The sequence below is a fragment of the Podarcis bocagei genome, assembly GCF_964188305.1.
Source record: "Podarcis bocagei genome assembly, chromosome: 3".
Lineage (NCBI taxonomy): Eukaryota > Metazoa > Chordata > Lepidosauria > Squamata > Lacertidae > Podarcis > Podarcis bocagei.
In genome coordinates this window covers 51,983,334-52,001,493 of record NC_138127.1, presented here as the reverse complement: position 1 = coordinate 52,001,493, position 18,160 = coordinate 51,983,334, and the positions used below count along the sequence as shown (strand labels likewise).

The 18,160-nt window shown below is 45.8% G+C and overlaps 3 protein-coding genes across 16 annotated transcripts in view; 1 reads left to right on the top strand and 2 right to left on the bottom strand.

Annotated features, from left to right (window-relative positions):
* Nucleotides 1-895, bottom strand: part of TAB2 (TGF-beta activated kinase 1 (MAP3K7) binding protein 2) — a 51,392-nt gene extending 50,497 nt beyond the window's left edge. Inside the window, exon 1 of one of the 2 annotated variants that reach the window (XM_081187211.1) lies at nt 567-895. The gene's annotated coding sequence lies outside the window, so the exon portion shown is untranslated. The remainder of the gene's footprint in view (nt 1-566) is intronic. The other variant, XM_081187208.1, reaches the window with a different exon arrangement.
* A 220-nt stretch (nt 896-1,115) lies between these two features.
* Nucleotides 1,116-18,160, top strand: part of LOC308582823 (uncharacterized protein) — a 156,182-nt gene continuing 139,137 nt past the window's right edge. For 10 of the 13 annotated variants that reach the window (XR_014005859.1, XR_014005860.1, XR_014005861.1 and 7 more), the window contains exons 1-2: nt 5,198-5,486; nt 14,046-14,134. Coding sequence is in view for 4 of the 13 variants with exons in the window: in XM_081186324.1 (XP_081042450.1) it covers nt 5,440-5,486; nt 14,046-14,134 (136 nt within the window). In the remaining 9 variants the exon portion in view is untranslated. Of the gene's footprint in view, nt 1,358-5,197; nt 5,487-14,045; nt 14,135-18,160 lie in introns of those variants that run through there. The other 3 variants (XM_081186323.1, XM_081186326.1, XM_081186325.1) reach the window with 2 other exon arrangements.
* Nucleotides 10,325-13,462, bottom strand: LOC308582815 (tigger transposable element-derived protein 1-like). The gene is made up of 3 exons (XM_081186312.1): nt 13,156-13,462; nt 12,350-12,421; nt 10,325-12,182 (listed from the first exon to the last, which is right to left on the bottom strand). The coding sequence occupies exon 3, from the start codon at nt 12,154-12,156 to the stop codon at nt 10,468-10,470; it is 1,689 nt and encodes a 562-aa protein (XP_081042438.1). The 5' UTR covers nt 12,157-12,182; nt 12,350-12,421; nt 13,156-13,462; the 3' UTR covers nt 10,325-10,467.

Sequence of the window (18,160 nt, the reverse complement as noted above, 5' to 3'; positions counted from 1 at the left end):
ACACAGTGGCACACGTGATCCAAGGAGACCACCGAGATCGGATGGATAGCCTCTTCCCAAGACCAGCAGCAGCGTGTTCCCGTCAGGGGGTTGGTGGGGAGGAGGCGGCAGCAGCCAGGCTGGGCTGGGCCAAAGGGGGAAGGAAACCCTCTCGCGTAAGAAAAGGGAATAAAAAAGTCGCAGCCTCCGGGCTCAGCTGGGCAGTTCGCGTGGTGGTGACAGCTTTGCCTGGGGGGGATCCTGACCCTGGGGCTGAACACACACCTCTGCCTGGCTCAGCACCGCACTGCCAGCAAAGGCACTCTGCAGAAGCGACCCCGCAGGGCTGTCACCCCTCGGAGAAGGAGGCTGACTGGGGTTGTTCCCGCCTGTAACCTCAGGATTCTCCGGCCGCCTCTTCCCTCCGCCGGGGGGGGGGGCGGGGGGCTGAAAGAAGAAGGCCGGAGTGGGCCCGAGCAGGGGAGGGGGATGCCCAGTCCCTCTCAGGCCTCTGAGGGCCGAGCGTTTTGCAGGAAAAAGGAGCCAGTCGACGCCAGGCCCGCTCCGGCCGCGAAGTCCAGTCTTACCCTTCTTCGACACCGGCTCCGCCTCCGCCTCCCACAGCCGCCGCCACTACCGCCCGCGCCGCCACCGCCTCCAACCGGCGAGGCGGACACCTCCGAGCCCCTCCTGAGCCGCCGCCGCCTCCTCCTCCCGCCGCCACCGGGGGAGGGAGGAAGGGGGGTTCCGTGACTGGTGCTGCTGTGGCGGCGGGCAGAGGAAGGGAGGGCTCGGCTGGGCGGGTGGGTGTCTTGCAGGCGCCGCTCCCGACCTCGCTTGGAACGGTTCCGGCTTCCCAGTCGCTCCCGTCCCTCCCCCCTCGTCCACCTCCTTCTTCTCTCGCTGCGCGTCTCAGCCAGCCGAGTCCAAATCAAAATAGTGTCACACAATATGGCGGCCACTCCAGTTGGCAAGCATCGCGAGATCTTGCCCCGAGTGCTAACGGGATAGCAGTGGGAGAGGAGGAGGAGCGAGATGCGAGGCGAAAAAAAGAAGGGAAGGGCAGCCGGGGGCGGGGAATCTCCTCTCGTTGCCTAGGCGACGGCTAGTAATGCTGAGCAGAGCAGAGGTCAGTTTGACAGAAGTGTGGCCTCTTGCAGCCATCGGCTTCAACTGCCCACTCTGTTCCTCACAAGGAGCAGCGCAAAAGTGCCAGAGCTGAGCGCCTCTTTCAAGAGAAATGAGGAGAAACGTGTTTTCTTCCCCCCTCCACTGTTCTGTGAACTCTCATGGCTTTACCAGAAATATTTCTCTGTCTTTTAATTTATCTGCTTTCCCCCAGTTCCTCCTCCTGGCCAAATTCGCATTTGCTCTTCAAGTAATTGAAATCTAGAGTGTAAGATGAAGGGTGTGGAGCTTGAATAACTTCAGCAGAGTGTGCTTCATAAAAACAAAATCAGCAAAAATAGAATCATACATCTGTAAAGTTGGAAGGGACCCCTGGGGTCATCTAGTCCAATCCCCTGCCGTGCAGGAATTTGAACTAAAGGATCCATGACAGATGGCCATCCACCTTCCTTTGGAGACCACTGTACTGCTAAACAGCTCTTACCAACAAAAAGTTCTTTGATATGTTTAGTGGCATCTCCTTTCTTGTAACTTGAACTCACTAGTTCAGGTCCTAGCCTCCAGAGCAGGGGAAAACAAGCTTGCTCCCCCACATTTGAGAGTCCTTTAGATATTTGAAGATGGCTATGTTTCCCCTCAGTTTCTTCTTTCTCAGGCTAAACATACCCAGTTTCATCAACTGTTCCTCATAAAGCTTAGCTTCCAGACTCTTTATCTTCTTGGTCATCCGCCTCTGCACTTATTCCAGCTTGTCAATATCCTTCTTAAACTGTGGCACCTAGAACTGGACACAGTACTCCAGGTGTGGTCTGACTAAGGCAGAATAGAGCAGGATTATTACTTCCCTTGACCGGGACACAAGATTTCTGTTGATGCCGCCTCAGATAGCATTAGCTTTCTTGCTGCTGTTAAGCTTGTGGTCTATTAAGACCCCTCAATCCTTTTCACATTTACTACTCACAATCCACGTGTCTTCCATCTTATATTTGTACATCTGGTTCTTCCTGCCTAAGTGTAGAACCTTACATTTGTCCCTATTGAAATTTATTTTGTTAGTTTTGACTCAGTTCTCCAATCCTGATCCTGTCTTCTGCAGTATTGGCTACCCCTCCCAGTTTGGTGTCACCTGCAGATTTGATGAGCATCCCCTCAATACATTCATCCAAGTGTCCAACAACTTGCGTACTCACAGGCACACTTGCTTTGTTTGAAGTAAATAAGGAATTCACAAGTATGATAGAGCAAACCCATTGAGATAAGGAGGAAGCCATTTCCAGGTTCTTTCAAGTAACTTTTGACAGCTTTAAATAAAAATTTATTTTCAAGTATTTCTGAAATATTTAGTATTTCAGAACTCACCATTGGCATAAACTAAAATGAAGAGCAGAGAAGGACCATTGGTTTTAAAAATTATTATTATCATACATCATTTATATGTCTCCCAGTAATTAACCTGCCTTTTGAGTATAAGTCTCTGTGACACCTATCAAGATATACTCAAATCATATAAACAAATTTTTAAAAGCACAATAAATACTAGTTACGAGCAATAACAATCATTCTCTGCAATCTTAATGCACCATGTAAAATTTTACATTATTCTTATGGAGGTGAGGATAAAAATATGAAATCCACCGCTCTGCTAAGAGAGAGATAGCACTCAGCCACTCTGAGTCATCTCCGGGTATCACAGATTGACTGCCAACTTGGTTGTGCACACACCATATCTGTAAAGCACATTCAAAGCTGATTATTTTCCTCCAAGAATTCTGGGCACTGTAGTTTACCCCTCGGAGTTATAATTCTCATAAGCCCTTAACAAACTTCAATGTCCAGAATTATTTGAGGAAAATAATGTGCTTTGGATGTGCTTTAAAGGTGTAGTGTGTAACAGCTGAAATCAGTTGGAAGAAAACCCAGAGCCTTCTGGTAACCTTGAGGATACACCTGCTGTTAGCCTAAACTTCAACAGAGAACTGGCAAGGCAATCGATGTAAAATCCCTCATTTGCAGACTACCATCTTCCCACCCAATCAATAAAACTAAGTCTAATGTGCACTCTGCCACATGTATTGGGCCAATGACATTTTGGGACAGTCTCATGGTGGTGATGCTGATAATGACGTCCTGAGCTGCCCCCAACCTGGTGTCCTTTGCATGGATATTGACATATTCCACTGCTAAGAATGTGGGGCTCCTAAACACCATATCTAAGACCATATTGATCAGCTCAGATAGGGAGACTGCTGGGCAGCAGGGGATTGCCAGTACACCAGCAGAATCCTTTATCTGTCCCACTTAGCCAACACAATTTGCAAACACCCTAGACGTGTACAGCACTTGTCTAGACAGGGAGACTGGAAAGAGAGACTGAATTCCTAACACACACCCTTCTGATTTCACTCTGATGCTGACTTGGATTATGACATTAAAGGAACAGAGAAACCATGGTCACTTTATTGCTATGAAATATTTGCTCCTAGCTCTTTGAGTTGCACACTGTTAGTGACAGGAAAGATTTTAAGCAGGAAATACAACTATTACTGATAGCAGATGAATTGACTTGATAAGCCACATCTGCTAAGTACACAACTTTTGCTGAACATAGTTGCTTAAATTAGTTTACATGTTTGTGATTCCTTCGAGCCATCTTCCAAAGAAAGAATCAGCTATCTCCCAAATAAAGAATTGGTTACTGATACAACAATTTCAGACTTTGAGGAGAGCACTTTGAATGGAAATGTACCTATTTGGATCCCAGTGTCAGGGGAAGGAGATTAATTTTTGGAATGTTACTGTCAAAGTTGGAAGTCATGGCATTTGCACAGCAGCACCGCTATAAAAGTGGAAGGGATGATGGGATAACCTGCACATATTGTGCAGAACAGGTGCACATGGCAATGCAATCAGCCCTGAAGACTAAAATGTTATTGCAGGGCTAGCAAGGGGTCATGTGTGGGAACGGCTGAGAAACAAACTATCACAACCTGAGTCCAACGTACTACCCAAATACTGTGCTCCCATGGCAACTTTTGCCTTGTGCCCCTCAAGTTTATTTTCAATATGAGAGGGATCTTGCAAAGTGCAGTTTGTGATGTGGCACAGCAGGCTGCTTCTGTTCAGAAAAGAGAAGAAGTCTAAAATTGTACCCAACTCTTTGGATCCTGGCCCATATTACCAGGGCAAAAGTGCAGAATTACAATGTGAGATATATATCTGGAGTACACTTTTTCTACTTTTTCTAATATGATTATTTCATCTACCATATCCACTGCGTTTGAAGCAAAGTCTTTTGTTAAAAGTTTTGTGGCTATTGTTTAGCAGAGCCCAAATAGGAGGCAGGGCAAAGTAAGACTTGCTAATACAGTATTTCATTCAAAATGGTTTCAGATTTAGAACTAGCCAGGCCATTTCCCCTCTAAAGTTTTGTTATTATTCTACAGTGGCCTTCAAGTGGAAACATATGCTTATTTAACTGTCATATCATATAGCATCAATTACATTTTTTTATGAAAGCGATTTTACTGGGCAAAACCTGCATTATGAGACTTTGAAAGTTATACTTGTTGCACCAAGTTTAACTTGCAGGATTAGACTTCTGTACCTTTGATTATAGTTGATTGATGTAGAAATGTCAGCAACGCTGCAATTTCAGGGTCCTAAATCACATATTAATAGTGTAATACTAGAAACGTTTACTCAGAATTAGATCCCATTTAGTGGAATGGGAAGTTCTTTCCAGTGTTATGTGTTTGCAGGGGGCAAGGATCCCTAAAATTCCTGGGTGCCAAGTTCTCCTCATAGTTTCTGAAATTAGTAAATGTGGGGTTTGACCAGCGGATTTAGCAAGGCCTTAAAAAGGCAGTTTCCTCAGGAGATTGCCTTAGAGAGGTGCTATGAAAGAACAAAGGTGATGGCAATAGAAGATTTGAGAGGGGAAAGTTGCAAGGGTAACTGGGGGTGTGGTGTCACCACAGGAAAAAAGTGTCTTTTTGCAAGAGGCTTTTGAAACAGAGGTTGTAATGATGTAATGGATGGAGGAGTTGTGTTTGGCAAGGGGTTCTGGGGAAAAGGAGCAGGAAACGGAGGAGGAAGTCTCCATGAAGGGACTGAAGGGCGGCAGCCATATTGGCTGGCTGGAGCGGGCTGTTACAGAGGCACGGGGAAGCTGCTTAGGATGCATCTGAGTCCAGTGCTGTGCTGCTGGGAAGGACAAGCCCCACTTGCTGTGAATGCCCTCTCCATCTGAACTCAGGTGTAAATATGCATAAATAAGCAGTATTTAGAAGACACTGCAGACACCCTGGGTGAGCACCTGGAATCCCTGGAATCATGCTATCACTCAGCAGAGATTGTGGATGGCGTGGAACTCTAGTTATGTAAGTACTCGGTATAAGGCTGCATATACACAAAGCCATTTGCAGCACAAAAATTAAGTTTTCCTCAATCCCAAATTGTTGATGATCGTCCTGAACATGGTGCTTCAATCTAGAGTCACCTGCCATCCACACAGGTGGCTATGCTTACTTGAAAGCTTTTCCCTTGAGTAGGTTATCCATGCCTCCCCCCCCCCCGGCACATGCCCCAGGTGAATGAAGAAATAATAATAATAAATAATAATAATAATAATAATAATAATAATTTATTTATACTCCCGCCCATCTGGCTGAGTTTCCCCAGCCACTCTGGGTGGCTTCCAATCAAGTGTTAAAAACAATACAGCATTAAATATTAAAAACTTCGCTAAACTGGGAAAGAAAGAAGTAGTGATGGCAATGTTAGTGTATATACCCACCCAGAACGTAATAGGGCAGCTGTGGACACTCCCCAACCCCATTGCCACGGCTGCCTACATCTGTTTTAACCTGTTTTCAAATGGACATACTGCAGGGTAATGCAGAATCAATCTGCAGTAAATTTCTATTCTTTAAATGAAACTGGTTTCTCAAGTACTTTTCAGTGGCAAAAAATATGCAGTAGAACTAGATTGTGCATAGAATAAAATGCTGTGTGTATGCAACCTAAGTCACTTTCCTTCTTATTAGAGATTTCAGTTTACAAAACATCATATAAACACAAGCTAAGCTCATATGTATTTATTGTACCCCAACCAGCATGAGCATGTTGTTTAGTCATTCGGTCGTGTCCGACTCTTCGTGACCCCATGGACCAGAGCACGCCAGGCACTCCTGTCTTCCACTGCCTCCCGCAGTTTGGTCAAACTCATGCTGGTAGCTTCGAGAACACTGTCCAACCATCTCGTCCTCTGTTGTCCCCTTCTCCTTGTGCCCTCCATCTTTCCCAACATCAGGGTCTTTTCCAGGGAGTCTTCTCTTCTCATGAGGTGGCCAAAGTATTGGAGCCTCAGCTTCACGATCTGTCCTTCCAGTGAGCACTCAGGGCTGATTTCCTTAAGAATGGATAGGTTTGATCTTCTTGCAGTCCATGGGACTCTCAAGAGTCTCCTCCAGCACCATAATTCAAAAGCATCAATTCTTCGGCGACCAGCCTTCTTTATGGTCCAGCTCTCATTTCCATACATCACTACTGGGAAGATCATAGCTTTTACTATACGGACCTTTGTAGGCAAGGTTATGTCTCTCAAACTTTTTAAGATGCTGTCTAGGTTTGTCATTGGTTTTCTCCCATAAAGCAGGCGTCTTTTAATTTCGTGGCTGCTGTCACCATGAGCATATATTGTTCAAACAAAATTTTTTAATTGCTTTTTTATGCAAAGGTTCAAAATCTTTTGATAGTTAAAATCTGTGAGACATTGCAAAAACTGCCAAATCTTTTGAAACAATTTATAAAGGCCCATCCATCAGATAGCACTGTTTGTGTGCCTGGCTGTTGTTAACCTGTAGGTGTGGTAGTTTATCTTCCAGTAACATGTACATCTGCAAATAGGAAAGGATGAAAGTTCTGTGGAACTGGGGTAAGGCAGACCTGTGGGGAGAAAAGAGAACAGATCAGACACAAAGTACTTTTCCAACTATGCAGTATTCTACTAGTATTTGGGTCCGTCCCCCCCCCCCCCCGCAGTGTGCTGTTTCGGCAACGGTTAGGAAACATATTGAACAAATATTCGGAACAGCACAAATAAAATACAAACTTACTGGCACAGAACTAAGTTTACAGCTTTATGTCTAGAAAGAGCAATGGGATAATTTAGAGCAATTTTGGACACTCTCAAGTGACACATTATTTTTAGATTTTAATACTGTGGGTTTTGACCCAAATGCAGTAAAATATATTCTCTAAACTTGGATGTACCATGCAAAGTGCCATCAGGACCAGACACTATAAACTAGGATTGGCGTATAATTTCAGGGAGAAGAGATTGTAATGGAGACGGTATTGCTGCCTACTTTTATGAGGAGAATGAAGGGTTATAAATGCTGAAGATCCTTTCAACTAGAACTGAACATACTTCAAAAATATTCCCAACTTCTTGATATGCCAAAATCAATATAAGAATTCTTTATTGACAAAAAGAATGTTTTCCCTGCACGTTACCTATTTATCCCAATATTAGATCCATACCTGCTTTTAAATCAGATGATTAATGTAATGTGCAGCTAGCAATTGCAGATTTAATGAGCGCATTTCCCACATGCTATGAATGATGCCACCTCTTTTCAGCAAGGAGTTGTTTTGTTACTTTATCGGTGTGACATCTGCATGACATCTGTTTCATTTTGGTACCGGAGGCTCCTGCTATCTACTCAAATACTCAGCAAGAGAACGTTCTATGAATAAATCCCAAACTCCCTTCTGCCTATCCTAGAACTAGCCCGATTTAAAATGCAAATTAAGAAAACTAAGAGAAGCAACCCCTGTTAATCTAGCATATGCTATTGCCCAGTGTGGGATCTTTGAGGATGAGAAAGTGCAATTTTTCAAAACCACTCAATGAGTCAATTGCCAGGGGTTCCTAACTGAGCATGAAAACTTGTAATTCCATTAAGATGGGGAAAACAGTGGGTCTGGCTGGATCACTAGGATGTCTGTGAGGGAAGAAGACGGAACGGGGAAAGTCAATGACTCCCAGCAACAAATCTTCTGCTGCATAGTCTACATACCGTATTTTTCGCCCTATAAGACGCACTTTTCCCCCTCCAAAAATGAAGGGGAAATGTGGGTGCGTCTTATGGGGCGAATGCAGGCTTTCGCTGAAGCCTGGAGAGCGAGAGCGGTAGGTGCGCACCGACCCCTCTCGCTCTCCAGGCTTCGCGGACCTCTCCCCAAGCAGCGGGAATGCTCCCGCTGCTTGGGGAGAGTTGCCGGCATCCCGAAGCCTGCGCGCGCTGATCCCAGCGCCTGCAGGCTTCGCGGATCTCTCCGCAAGCAGCGGGAACGTTCCCGCTGCTTGGGGAGAGTTGCCGGCATCCCGAAGCCTGCGCGCGCTGATCCCAGCGCCTGCAGGCTTCACGGATCTCTCCGCAAGCAGCGGGAACGTTCCCGCTGCTTGGGGAGAGTTGCAGGCATCCCGAAGCCTGCCCGCGCTGATCCCAGCGCGTGCAGGCTTCGCGGATCTCTCCGCAAGCAGCGGGAACGTTCCCGCTGCTTGGGGAGAGTTGCCGGCATCCCGAAGCCTGCGCCCGCTGATCCCAGCGCCTGCAGGCTTCGCGGATCTCTCCGCAAGCAGCGGGAACGTTCCCGCTGCTTGGGGAGAGTTGCAGGCATCCCGAAGCCTGCCCGCGTTGATCCCAGCGCCTGCAGGCTTCGCGGATCTCTCCGCAAGCAGCGGGAACGTTCCCGCTGCTTGGGGAGAGTTGCAGGCATCCCGAAGCCTGCCCGCGCTGATCCCAGCGCCTGCAGGCTTCGCGGATCTCTCCGCAAGCAGCGGGAACGTTCCCGCTGCTTGGGGAGAGTTGCCGGCATCCCGAAGCCTGCCCGCGCTGATCCCAGCGCCTGCAGGCTTCGCGGATCTCTCCGCAAGCAGCGGGAACGTTCCCGCTGCTTGGGGAGAGTTGCAGGCATCCCGAAGCCTGCCCGCGCTGATCCCAGCGCGGGCAGGCTTCGCGGATCTCTCCGCAAGCAGCGGGAACCACCGCTGGGCTCCCACGGCTTGCAGAGAGCTGCCTGTTTGCGGGCTGGGGTCGGGGGAAGCTCGGGCTGCCCCAGCCCCGCGCCTGGGGGGGAAATAATTTTTTCCCTTTATTTCCCCCCCCAAAAAAACTAGGTGCGTCTTATGGGCCGGAGCGTCTTATGGGGCGCAAAATACGGTACATATTAGTGGCTTAAAATGCAGCAAGGCCATTTCCCTCCACTGTGTTTCATGTGGCATTTGCACACTATTCTACACACACACCAGAGAGGGGTAGGGGATGCCTTCACCCAATGCACATTAACTGTTTGGTTTTCATGCACCTATACCTCTCTCCTAATCATTAAGCTGTTATCTGTGCCTGGCACTGTCATCCATATACAGTACGTGCAAAGGCTGTCTCAAACATACACACCTCAGCTAAAATGCATCATGAATGTGGCTGAAGTTTTACATCCTGATTGAAGTTGATTTGAGAGAAAACGTTTCAAGCAGCGATATTTCTCAAGAAACTACAGGATAGTTCTGCATTGTGGGCAACGTTGGGCGAACATGGATTCAAAAAGCCAGAGGTGGGAGTGCATTGGGGCCAGAGTAAATGGTAATGTGTACAGAGCCATTTCCCTGTGTGGAGTGGAAAGGCTTGAAAGCCAATTTAGCTGGGAAGAGAGATGCCCAGTTCTGTGTTGGTTCAATGAAGAAATATTGAAAGGAGAATTCCCAGATGCTAAGAGGCAAGTTTGGGGCACAAATTCTTTGGTGAGAGAACCCTAGCAGAAATTTAAACTCACGAAATAGGCAGCAAATACAGTCTGTTAGACCTTTAAAATATGCCCTTTACAGTGAATTCCAAAGTTTCTCTCTTACCCAGCATAGAAAAAGACCACACATTTGGTAAATAAAAAAATAATTTACTTACAAACTCTTCAAAGGTCAGGTTCATGCGCTTCAGAAAGTTGCACAGGCAGTAAAACTTAGCTTAATTACAAAATGTTGAAAGTTCCTAAATTATTGGTACAGTGGTGCCCCGCAAGACGAAATTAATTCGTTCCGCAAGTTTTGTCGTCTAGCGAATTTTTCGTCTTGCGAATCACGAAATCCCATAGGAATGCATTGAAAATCAATTAATGCGTTCCTATGGTCAAAAAAAGTCCAAACAAAGCCAAATTTGGTACAACAACAGTTTATTAACTGCTCTTTAAAGTCACACATACTGTAAAGAGCAGTTCAAAAATTGAAGGGAAAATAAATTAACTTTATAAACATGACAGAAAAACATTTAAAAATCAACAAAGTGTACAGTACATTTTCTAAGACTCTGGGGGACCACTCGAAGAAGGCTCCTCTTCCACTCTTTGCTTCTTGGTCAAGAACCTGTCCATAGTCTGCTGCTTCATCCGCCTTTTCAGCAGCTCCCTGAAAGGCGACATGACCCTCGTATCATAAAAGTTCCCAACGTCATGTGCCACGTGCTTCTCAGGGTGGTGTTGCTCTGCAAAAGTCTGCACCTCCTTCCACTTCAGGCAAATGTCCCTCAGCTTTTCGGAGGACAGCCGTTCCTCAGTTGCTTCCTCCTCTTCCAGTGAGGCCTGCTCCTGCGCAGCCTCTGCCTGCAGTTCGACCAGCTCCACGGTGGTCAGCTCGTCGTCGTGCTCCTCCACCAGCTCGCAGACGTCCTCCTCCGTGACCTCCAGGCCCATGGTCTTCCCCAAGGCAACAATGTCCTGCACCACTGTTGACTCTGGTGCATCAGAGTCACTTGGTGCCACACAGTCCGGCCACAGGCTGCGCCAAGCGCAATTCAAATTTCTCTGGCTGATCCCGTTCCAGGCCGTGGTGATCATCTTCAAGCAGGTGACGATGTTGAAGTGGTCCTTCCAGAATTCCCACAGGGTGATGGTGGTGCAGTCAGTCACCTCGAAGCATCGCCTGAAAAGCTCCTTGGTGTAGAGTTTTTTGAAATTGGCGATGACCTGCTGATCCATCGGCTGGAGCAGTGGCGTGGTGTTAGGCGGCAGGAACATGATGTTGATGAAGCTGAACTCCTCCAACAAGTCCACCTCAAGGCCTTTAGGATGGGCAGGAGCATTGTCCATCAGAAGCAAAGCCTTCAGCGGCAGGTCGTTGTCCAGCAGGTACTGCTTGACAGCAGGGCCAAAAGCAAGATTGACCCAGTCCACAAACAGCACACGTGTGACCCAAGCCTTGCTGTTGGATCGCCACATGACACTCAGCCGCTCCTTGTCGATCTTGTGTCTCTTGAAGGCCCGTGGGTTCTCCGAGTGGTACACCAGCAGGGGCTTGCCGCTTGCGTTGGCACAGAAGAGCAGGGTCAGACGGTCCTTCATGGGCTTGTGGCCAGGCAACTTGGACTCCTCCTGAGTGATGAAAGTCCTTTTGGGCATCCTCTTCCAAAACAGCCCAGTCTCGTCGCAGTTGAAGACCTGCTGTGGAACGTAGCCCTCCATCTTCACAACCTCCAGGAACTCCGCTGCAAAGTCTTCAGCCGCAGGAACATCAGAACTGGCAGCCTCTCCATGCCTGACCACGCTGTGGATGCCAGATCTTGTCTTGAACCGTTCAAACCAACCTCTGCTAGCCTTGAAGACTTCTGGCTCGGCTGAGGTTCCTGGCTGTTCCCGGATGAGGTCAGCGTGCAAGGCCTTGGCCTTCTCACAAATGACGGCCTCAGACACTGTGTCCCCTGCACGCTGCTTCTCTTCTATCCAGATGAGCAGCAACTTCTCGACCTCCTCCAGAACAGCTGGGCGGTTCTTCACGATCCTGGTGACTCCCTTGGCTGCATCAGTCGCCAGGATCTTCTCCCTCATCTTCAGGATGGTCCCGATGGTTGATGGATTCCTCCCATACTCCCTGGCGATGTCCGTCACACGCATTCCGCCGTCGTGCTTCCGGATGATCTCCTTCTTCATTTCCAGCGTCACCTTCTCCTTCTTCCTCTCGCCGGCCACCGCAGCAGCAGTCTTCTTGGGTCCCATGGCAGCACAGCTCTTACCTTCGTAAACTCAGAAAAAGAAAAAGAAATAAGTGATGTGCTTCAAATCCAAAAAATACAAAAGCACCCAGCCACCCACCACACAGAAATTAAAACCCAGAACCAAGGCCTTGAATCCCAAGCACCCCAACCCAAAATCCAAAACCCCCCAAAAAAGTTTTAAAAGTTCAACTTACCAAATGGATGCAAGAGAAGTTCTGGAAAAGCTTCAACAATCAATCACCGAAGTCTTCAGAAACCTCAAATGGCTGCAAAATAAGTTTTGGAAAAGCTTCAAAAATCACCAATGTCTTCAAAAACCTCAACTTCTCCCACAGACACCCACCCACCCACAACACAGAAATTGCAAACCCCTCCCCAACTGCTCCCCCAGCCCCTCCCCAACTGCTGCAAACCCCTCCCCAACTGTTCCCCCACCCAGACAAAAAAAAATTCAAAAAATAAAAACATGGCCCAATGGTCCCCAACTGTTCCTCCAGCCAGCCAGCACTCAGAAATTCAAACTCAGAAAATTTTTTTGAAAAAAACCAACCTTGCCCAATGGTCACAGAAAATCATAAAAATTCCCAAAAAAGGCCCACTAGCCCCCAGATTCCTGCAGAAACCTCCCCAACTGTTCCCCCAGCCAGCCAGCACTCAGAAATTCAAACTCAGAAAAAAAAATTGAAAAAAAACAACCTTGCCCAATGGTCACAGAAAATCATAAAAATTCCCAAAAAAGGCCCACTAGCCCCCAGATTCCTGCAGAAACCTCCCCAACTGTTCCCCCAGCCAGCCAGCACTCAGAAATTCAAACTCAGAAATTTTTTTTGAAAAAAACAACCTTGCCCAATGGTCACAGAAAATCATAAAAATTCCCAAAAAAGGCCCACAAGCTCCCAGATTATCGCAAAACCCCCCCCACAACACCAAGTCCTTGAATCCCAAACACCCCAACCCAAAATCCAAAACCCCCCAAAAAAGTTTTAAAAGTTTAACTTACCAAATGGATGCAAGAGAAGTTCTGGAAAAGTTTTGGAAAAGCTTCAAAAGTGAGCAAAGTCTGAGAAAAGGCTACCAAACCACGTGCTAACAGTTGCTCCTCGAAGTCAAGTCGCAACTGCAGCTGTTCAAGCTAAGCACCCTTGGTTTTAACGGTTTTTAGACAAAGGAAACAAAGTCGCGAGACGTTTTCGTTTTGCGAAGCAAGCCCATAGGGAGATTCGTCTTGCGAGGCAAATCGAAAACGGAAAAACCTTTCGTCTAGCGAGTTTTTTGTCTTGCGAGGCATTCGTCTTGTGAGGTACCACTGTATAGGAATTCAAGAGTGACCTATGCTAAGCCTCTCAGGACAGCTTATTCTGTGGTATTATCCCCTTCATGCATTCATTAGACTTAAGCATGCTGGTTATATGAGACTTGTTATCCCACATTCTGAAGGTCAAGCCACATCCTAGTCTTCCCACTCCAACTCAGGTCAAGTCCACATGCTACCTGGGCATGTTTCAAAACAGTGTCACAAACTCAGACACTACTACTTATTTGGACCTTGCCCTTCACAGTTCTGTTACTGCTCATGGATGCCCTGAACACCTAAAATATTTTTTACAGGGAGAGAGACAGAAAGAAAGAAAGAAAGAAAGAAAGAAAGAAAGAAAGAAAGAAAAGAAAGAAAGAAAGAAAGAAAGAAAGAAAGAAAGAAAGAAAGAAAGGCAGGAAGGAGGATTCTCTCTCTCTCTCTCTCTCACTCACACACACACACACACACAGAGAGAGAGAGAGAGAGAGAGAGAGAGAGAGAGAGAGAGAGAGAACCAGCTACTGAACTGTTGAGGGTGGGGAAAAACAACTTTTATTTCAGAAATCTAACCTGACCCCATCCAATGTTCATAGGAGAAGAAAGAACGCTCAACTTCAGCTGCCGGTTGCCCTGGGATGTGAGAACAGAAGAGAAGCACCCTGTGACTTCAGCCATCAGCCAGGTGACTGGGTTGTTTGTGTTTAGGGGTTGTGCATATGGATCTGTGTGTATTTATTATAATCTGTTGTAAGCTACTCTGAGGATCATTCAGTGAAAAGGGTGGAGGAGATACAGAATCTTCTGAATTAGTAAAATAAATAAAAAATCTGAACATATGGAAAGCTTAGTGACCACTGCTGTATGAGAAGAGATAAGGCCCCCAAGAGCTAGAAGAATCCAGTGTTTTAATGTGAGGAAAGGCTTCAGCACCATCAGCGTTATCTTTATGGTAGTGATGTTTGTTTTTTAAAGGAGGTGGGTGTGGGTGCAGAGGGAAATCAATCCATACTCCAGAAGCAAGGGAAATGGAAAGTAAGTTGCATTTGTGTATTGTAGGAGTTGATTCTGAATCTCCAACAGGTTCAGGCCATAGGAACATTGCTAAATATAGCAACCACTTTACTGAATGATGAGCCAACAGTTTTGCAAGATAATAGAAATACAGCTAGCTTCCTTTTTGCCATCCAAAATTCTTCCCTGCAATGCACAAAACGTATCTCATTCATTATCTTGTCTCCCAGAGCCCTTGGCTCGGTCTGCTTGTTCTACTTGTTACAGTTACAAGAACTAAGTAAATTTAAATCCCATGGATCGTGTACTGTACATACACGGTGAAAAGAGCACATCGTTGTCCTTTTGGGGTGTGGGGGAGGGTGGTGATGGTGGTGAAAGCTGGGCTTCCTCCAAAGGGCACTTCTACATATCTTGCTACAATTAGACTATTTGGAGCCTAGCAATGTGGAGCCTTAACTAATTTCAGCATTCACTTCTGCTAAATTATTTATGACGCTTTCCATGCAGGCTCTGGCTTTTTTAAAAAGCCACACACACGCCTAATGCTCTATGTTAGGTTCCATGTGAAAATAAAGGACTAATTCTGCACCCAGTGTCCAACTAATACAGTAGTTTAAAACACAGTAACTGATGCTTAAGCCAAGCATTTGATACATTCAAAGAGACCAGAATGGAATTTCTGCCATGTACAGAGCTACTAAATCATGTTCATTAATGATGAGAATGCTTAATGTTTTCACATAAGCAGCTGAAACAACATTAGAAACATTTAATAAAAATACAGCCAGCCACTCCTATCAAAAACTCAGACACCTCAAGTATAAAACAATGAAGATTTTAAAAACAGAGAAAGTCCCTGTGTTTTGCAACTGCAAAGTCAGCATTATACATCTATTGAAACTGTTTGCAGGGGGAATCTTCAGCCTGAACTTTGTAAAAGTGAAAATACAGAAAGGTAAAATAGATGGTTTGATAGTTTCTTTTTCTTTTCTTTTCTTTTTTGAAAAATTACAGTGGACCAATGCATCTCAGACTTTTAAGAGTGGGGCCAACCTGTAAACTTATTCAGTCCTTTTTGGGCCAGTTTTAATCTAACGCTCTGCACATTGCTGGCTTAAAATGCAGCTAAGTTCTTCTTTGTCTCAGTTTGGATCAAAGCTGGTTTGGGGAGAACACTGTTGAATAAGAAATCACAGAATAGATACAGGATAGATATGGATTATGGTTAATGCCATGCAAAACCAGCTGTGGGGAGCACGCTGTATGCAGACTAAATGGGAGTGTGTACACAGCCTGACACCACCTTTCAAGCCATACCTCTCTCTATAACAGGAAGCACAAGAAGATCACACCTGTAGTTAGCTATGAATCTTTTGTTTTTCTGTGTAAATATAGATATAGGCAACATGTATTTGAGTTGAATTAAAGCATAATTAGGGAGGGAGGGAGGGAGGGAGACTTTAAGTCATCACACTAACACATCACATCACACTGACAAGAATGGTGTGCTGTGAGCCTCGTAAAAGTCCCTCAAAATGTGTGTGTGTGTGTGTGTGTGTGTGTGTGTGTTGTGCAACCCACCCAGAAACACATTGTTACCCACGGTTTGAGAAGCTCTTCAGTAGGCAAAGTAAAGAGCAAAACACACAGGTTTTTGGAAATTAGAGAACAAATAACTTCACTGATCAGTGGGTTGCCAAAATCAACAGCCGCAGAAACAGGGAATACAGAGGGAGAGTTGTCACTGAATTCTATCCAAACCAAGAAAGGGAATTTTGTAGGTTCTTGTTTGGGTACTACATTTTAAAAATAATAATAGTTCAAGGATTGGGGGAGTTTTAATAAGAGTCGATCTAGACATGATGTGCGAGATCCATGCATCAAGAATCTCCCACATTTAAAAAGCTAAAAGGAGCCAGAAAGGAAAACCCTGGTGCCAAGGGAGGAGTTTTCAGAGGTTTTAGCACAATCCTATGCATATTTATGCAGGGACGCGGGTGGCGCTGTGGGTAAAACCTCAGCGCCTAGGGCTTGCCGATCGCATGGTCGGTGGTTCGAATCCCCACGGCGGGGTGAGCTCCCGTCTTTTGGTCCCAGCTCCTGCCCACCTAGCAGTTCGAAAGCACCCTTAAGTGCAAGTAGATAAATAGGTACCGCTTTATAGCGGGAAGATCAACGGCGTTTCCGTGTGCTGCGCTGGTGCCGGCTCGCCAGAGCAGCTTCGTCACGCTGGCCATGTGACCCAGAAGTGTCTCTGGACAGCGCTGGCCCCCGGCCTCTTAAGTGAGATGGGCGCACAACCCTAGAGTCGGACACGACTGGCCCGTACGGGCAGGGGTACCTTTATGCATATTTATCTACTAGGGCTTATATAGGTTACGTAGAATTATAGGCCAAAATCATTGACCACCTGAAAGATATAGGTACCATTATGATTTCCCTGGCTAAACAAACACACTGGTACCTCGGGTTAAGTACTTACTTCGTTCCGGAGGTCCATTCTTAACCTCAAACTTTTCTTAACCTGAAGCACCACTTTAGCTAATGGAGCCTCCCACTGCCGCCGTGCCGCTGGAGCACAATTTCTGTTCTCATCCTGAAGCAAAGTTCTTAACCCGAGGTAATATTTCTGGGTTAGCAGAGTCTGTAACCTGAAGCGTATGTAACCTGAAGGTACCACTGTAGCTGATTTGGGAGAGGGCAATTTATATTGGGAAAACAGTGCAGCCCCAAACTGACCCTTACCCCCATACACACATACATACCAGTGGCTGCTTTTAACTTTTAAAAATAATAATAAGATCCTGATCTCAGATGTCCCATAGCTCACCTCATTGCACTCTTAATACAGCTTCCAGGCCTTCACTATTTTTGCATGAGATTCAGTCACATCCTGGCAAATTCAGGCTGCACAATCAAAGTTGAATTGGAACTCTTGCAAAGCAAACCTATTTCCCCCAAAGATCAGACTTCTTGCGATGAGGAAAGTGACCAGAAAACACACTGGAAAGTGTAGGATAGCACTTGCTTTGATGCAATGTGGTCCTTTTTGTTAAAGCGTTCAGCTGGAAGCAACCTAAGAAATGGGGTCCACACATCCCTATGTTGCTTCTGAGAGGAAAAAGGTCCAAGAAATCTAGACAGAATAAGAACCTCTCAGGCTAATAGCCAGAGGGGGGATATGCATATCTTTATTCACATATTAGCTGCTTCTCTTCTTATGAAAAACTGTTGTAAGATGAAAAGTATTCACACACATTATATGCACATATAAAATTGTGCGCAATTTTTTATATTTGAGTCCTATATGCTTCATGTTTTATTTTAAAATGTGGTCTTTTTAATATGGGCCTTGTGATTTATCGCACTTTTCCAAGCAAGCATAAGCAATTACGGTACTATTTTAAAAAATCCTGCAGGAATAGTAACACAACTCTCCTGTTCATTATCTACAAATCCCATTAAAAAGTACTCCAAACAAGCCTAAGGAGACTCACAAATCATGAAGGGTTGCCATGGGGAGGATAAGAATCTCTTCTTCTCCTTACATAGCATAGTCAAGAGAAGAGATAAAAGTTCAAATGGCAACTCAAATGAGTTTGTCTTGATGTTAGGAAGAAACTTTTTACTATATAAGTAATGCTGAACATTGAAACAGGTCGCCTAAAAATGCAGCGGCTTCTACAACACTGGA

What these genes read in the sequence shown, in the direction of transcription:
- LOC308582815 (XM_081186312.1), bottom strand. Translation starts at nt 12,156, where the DNA reads ATGGGACCCAAGAAGACTGCTGCTGCGGTGGCCGGCGAGAGGAAGAAG.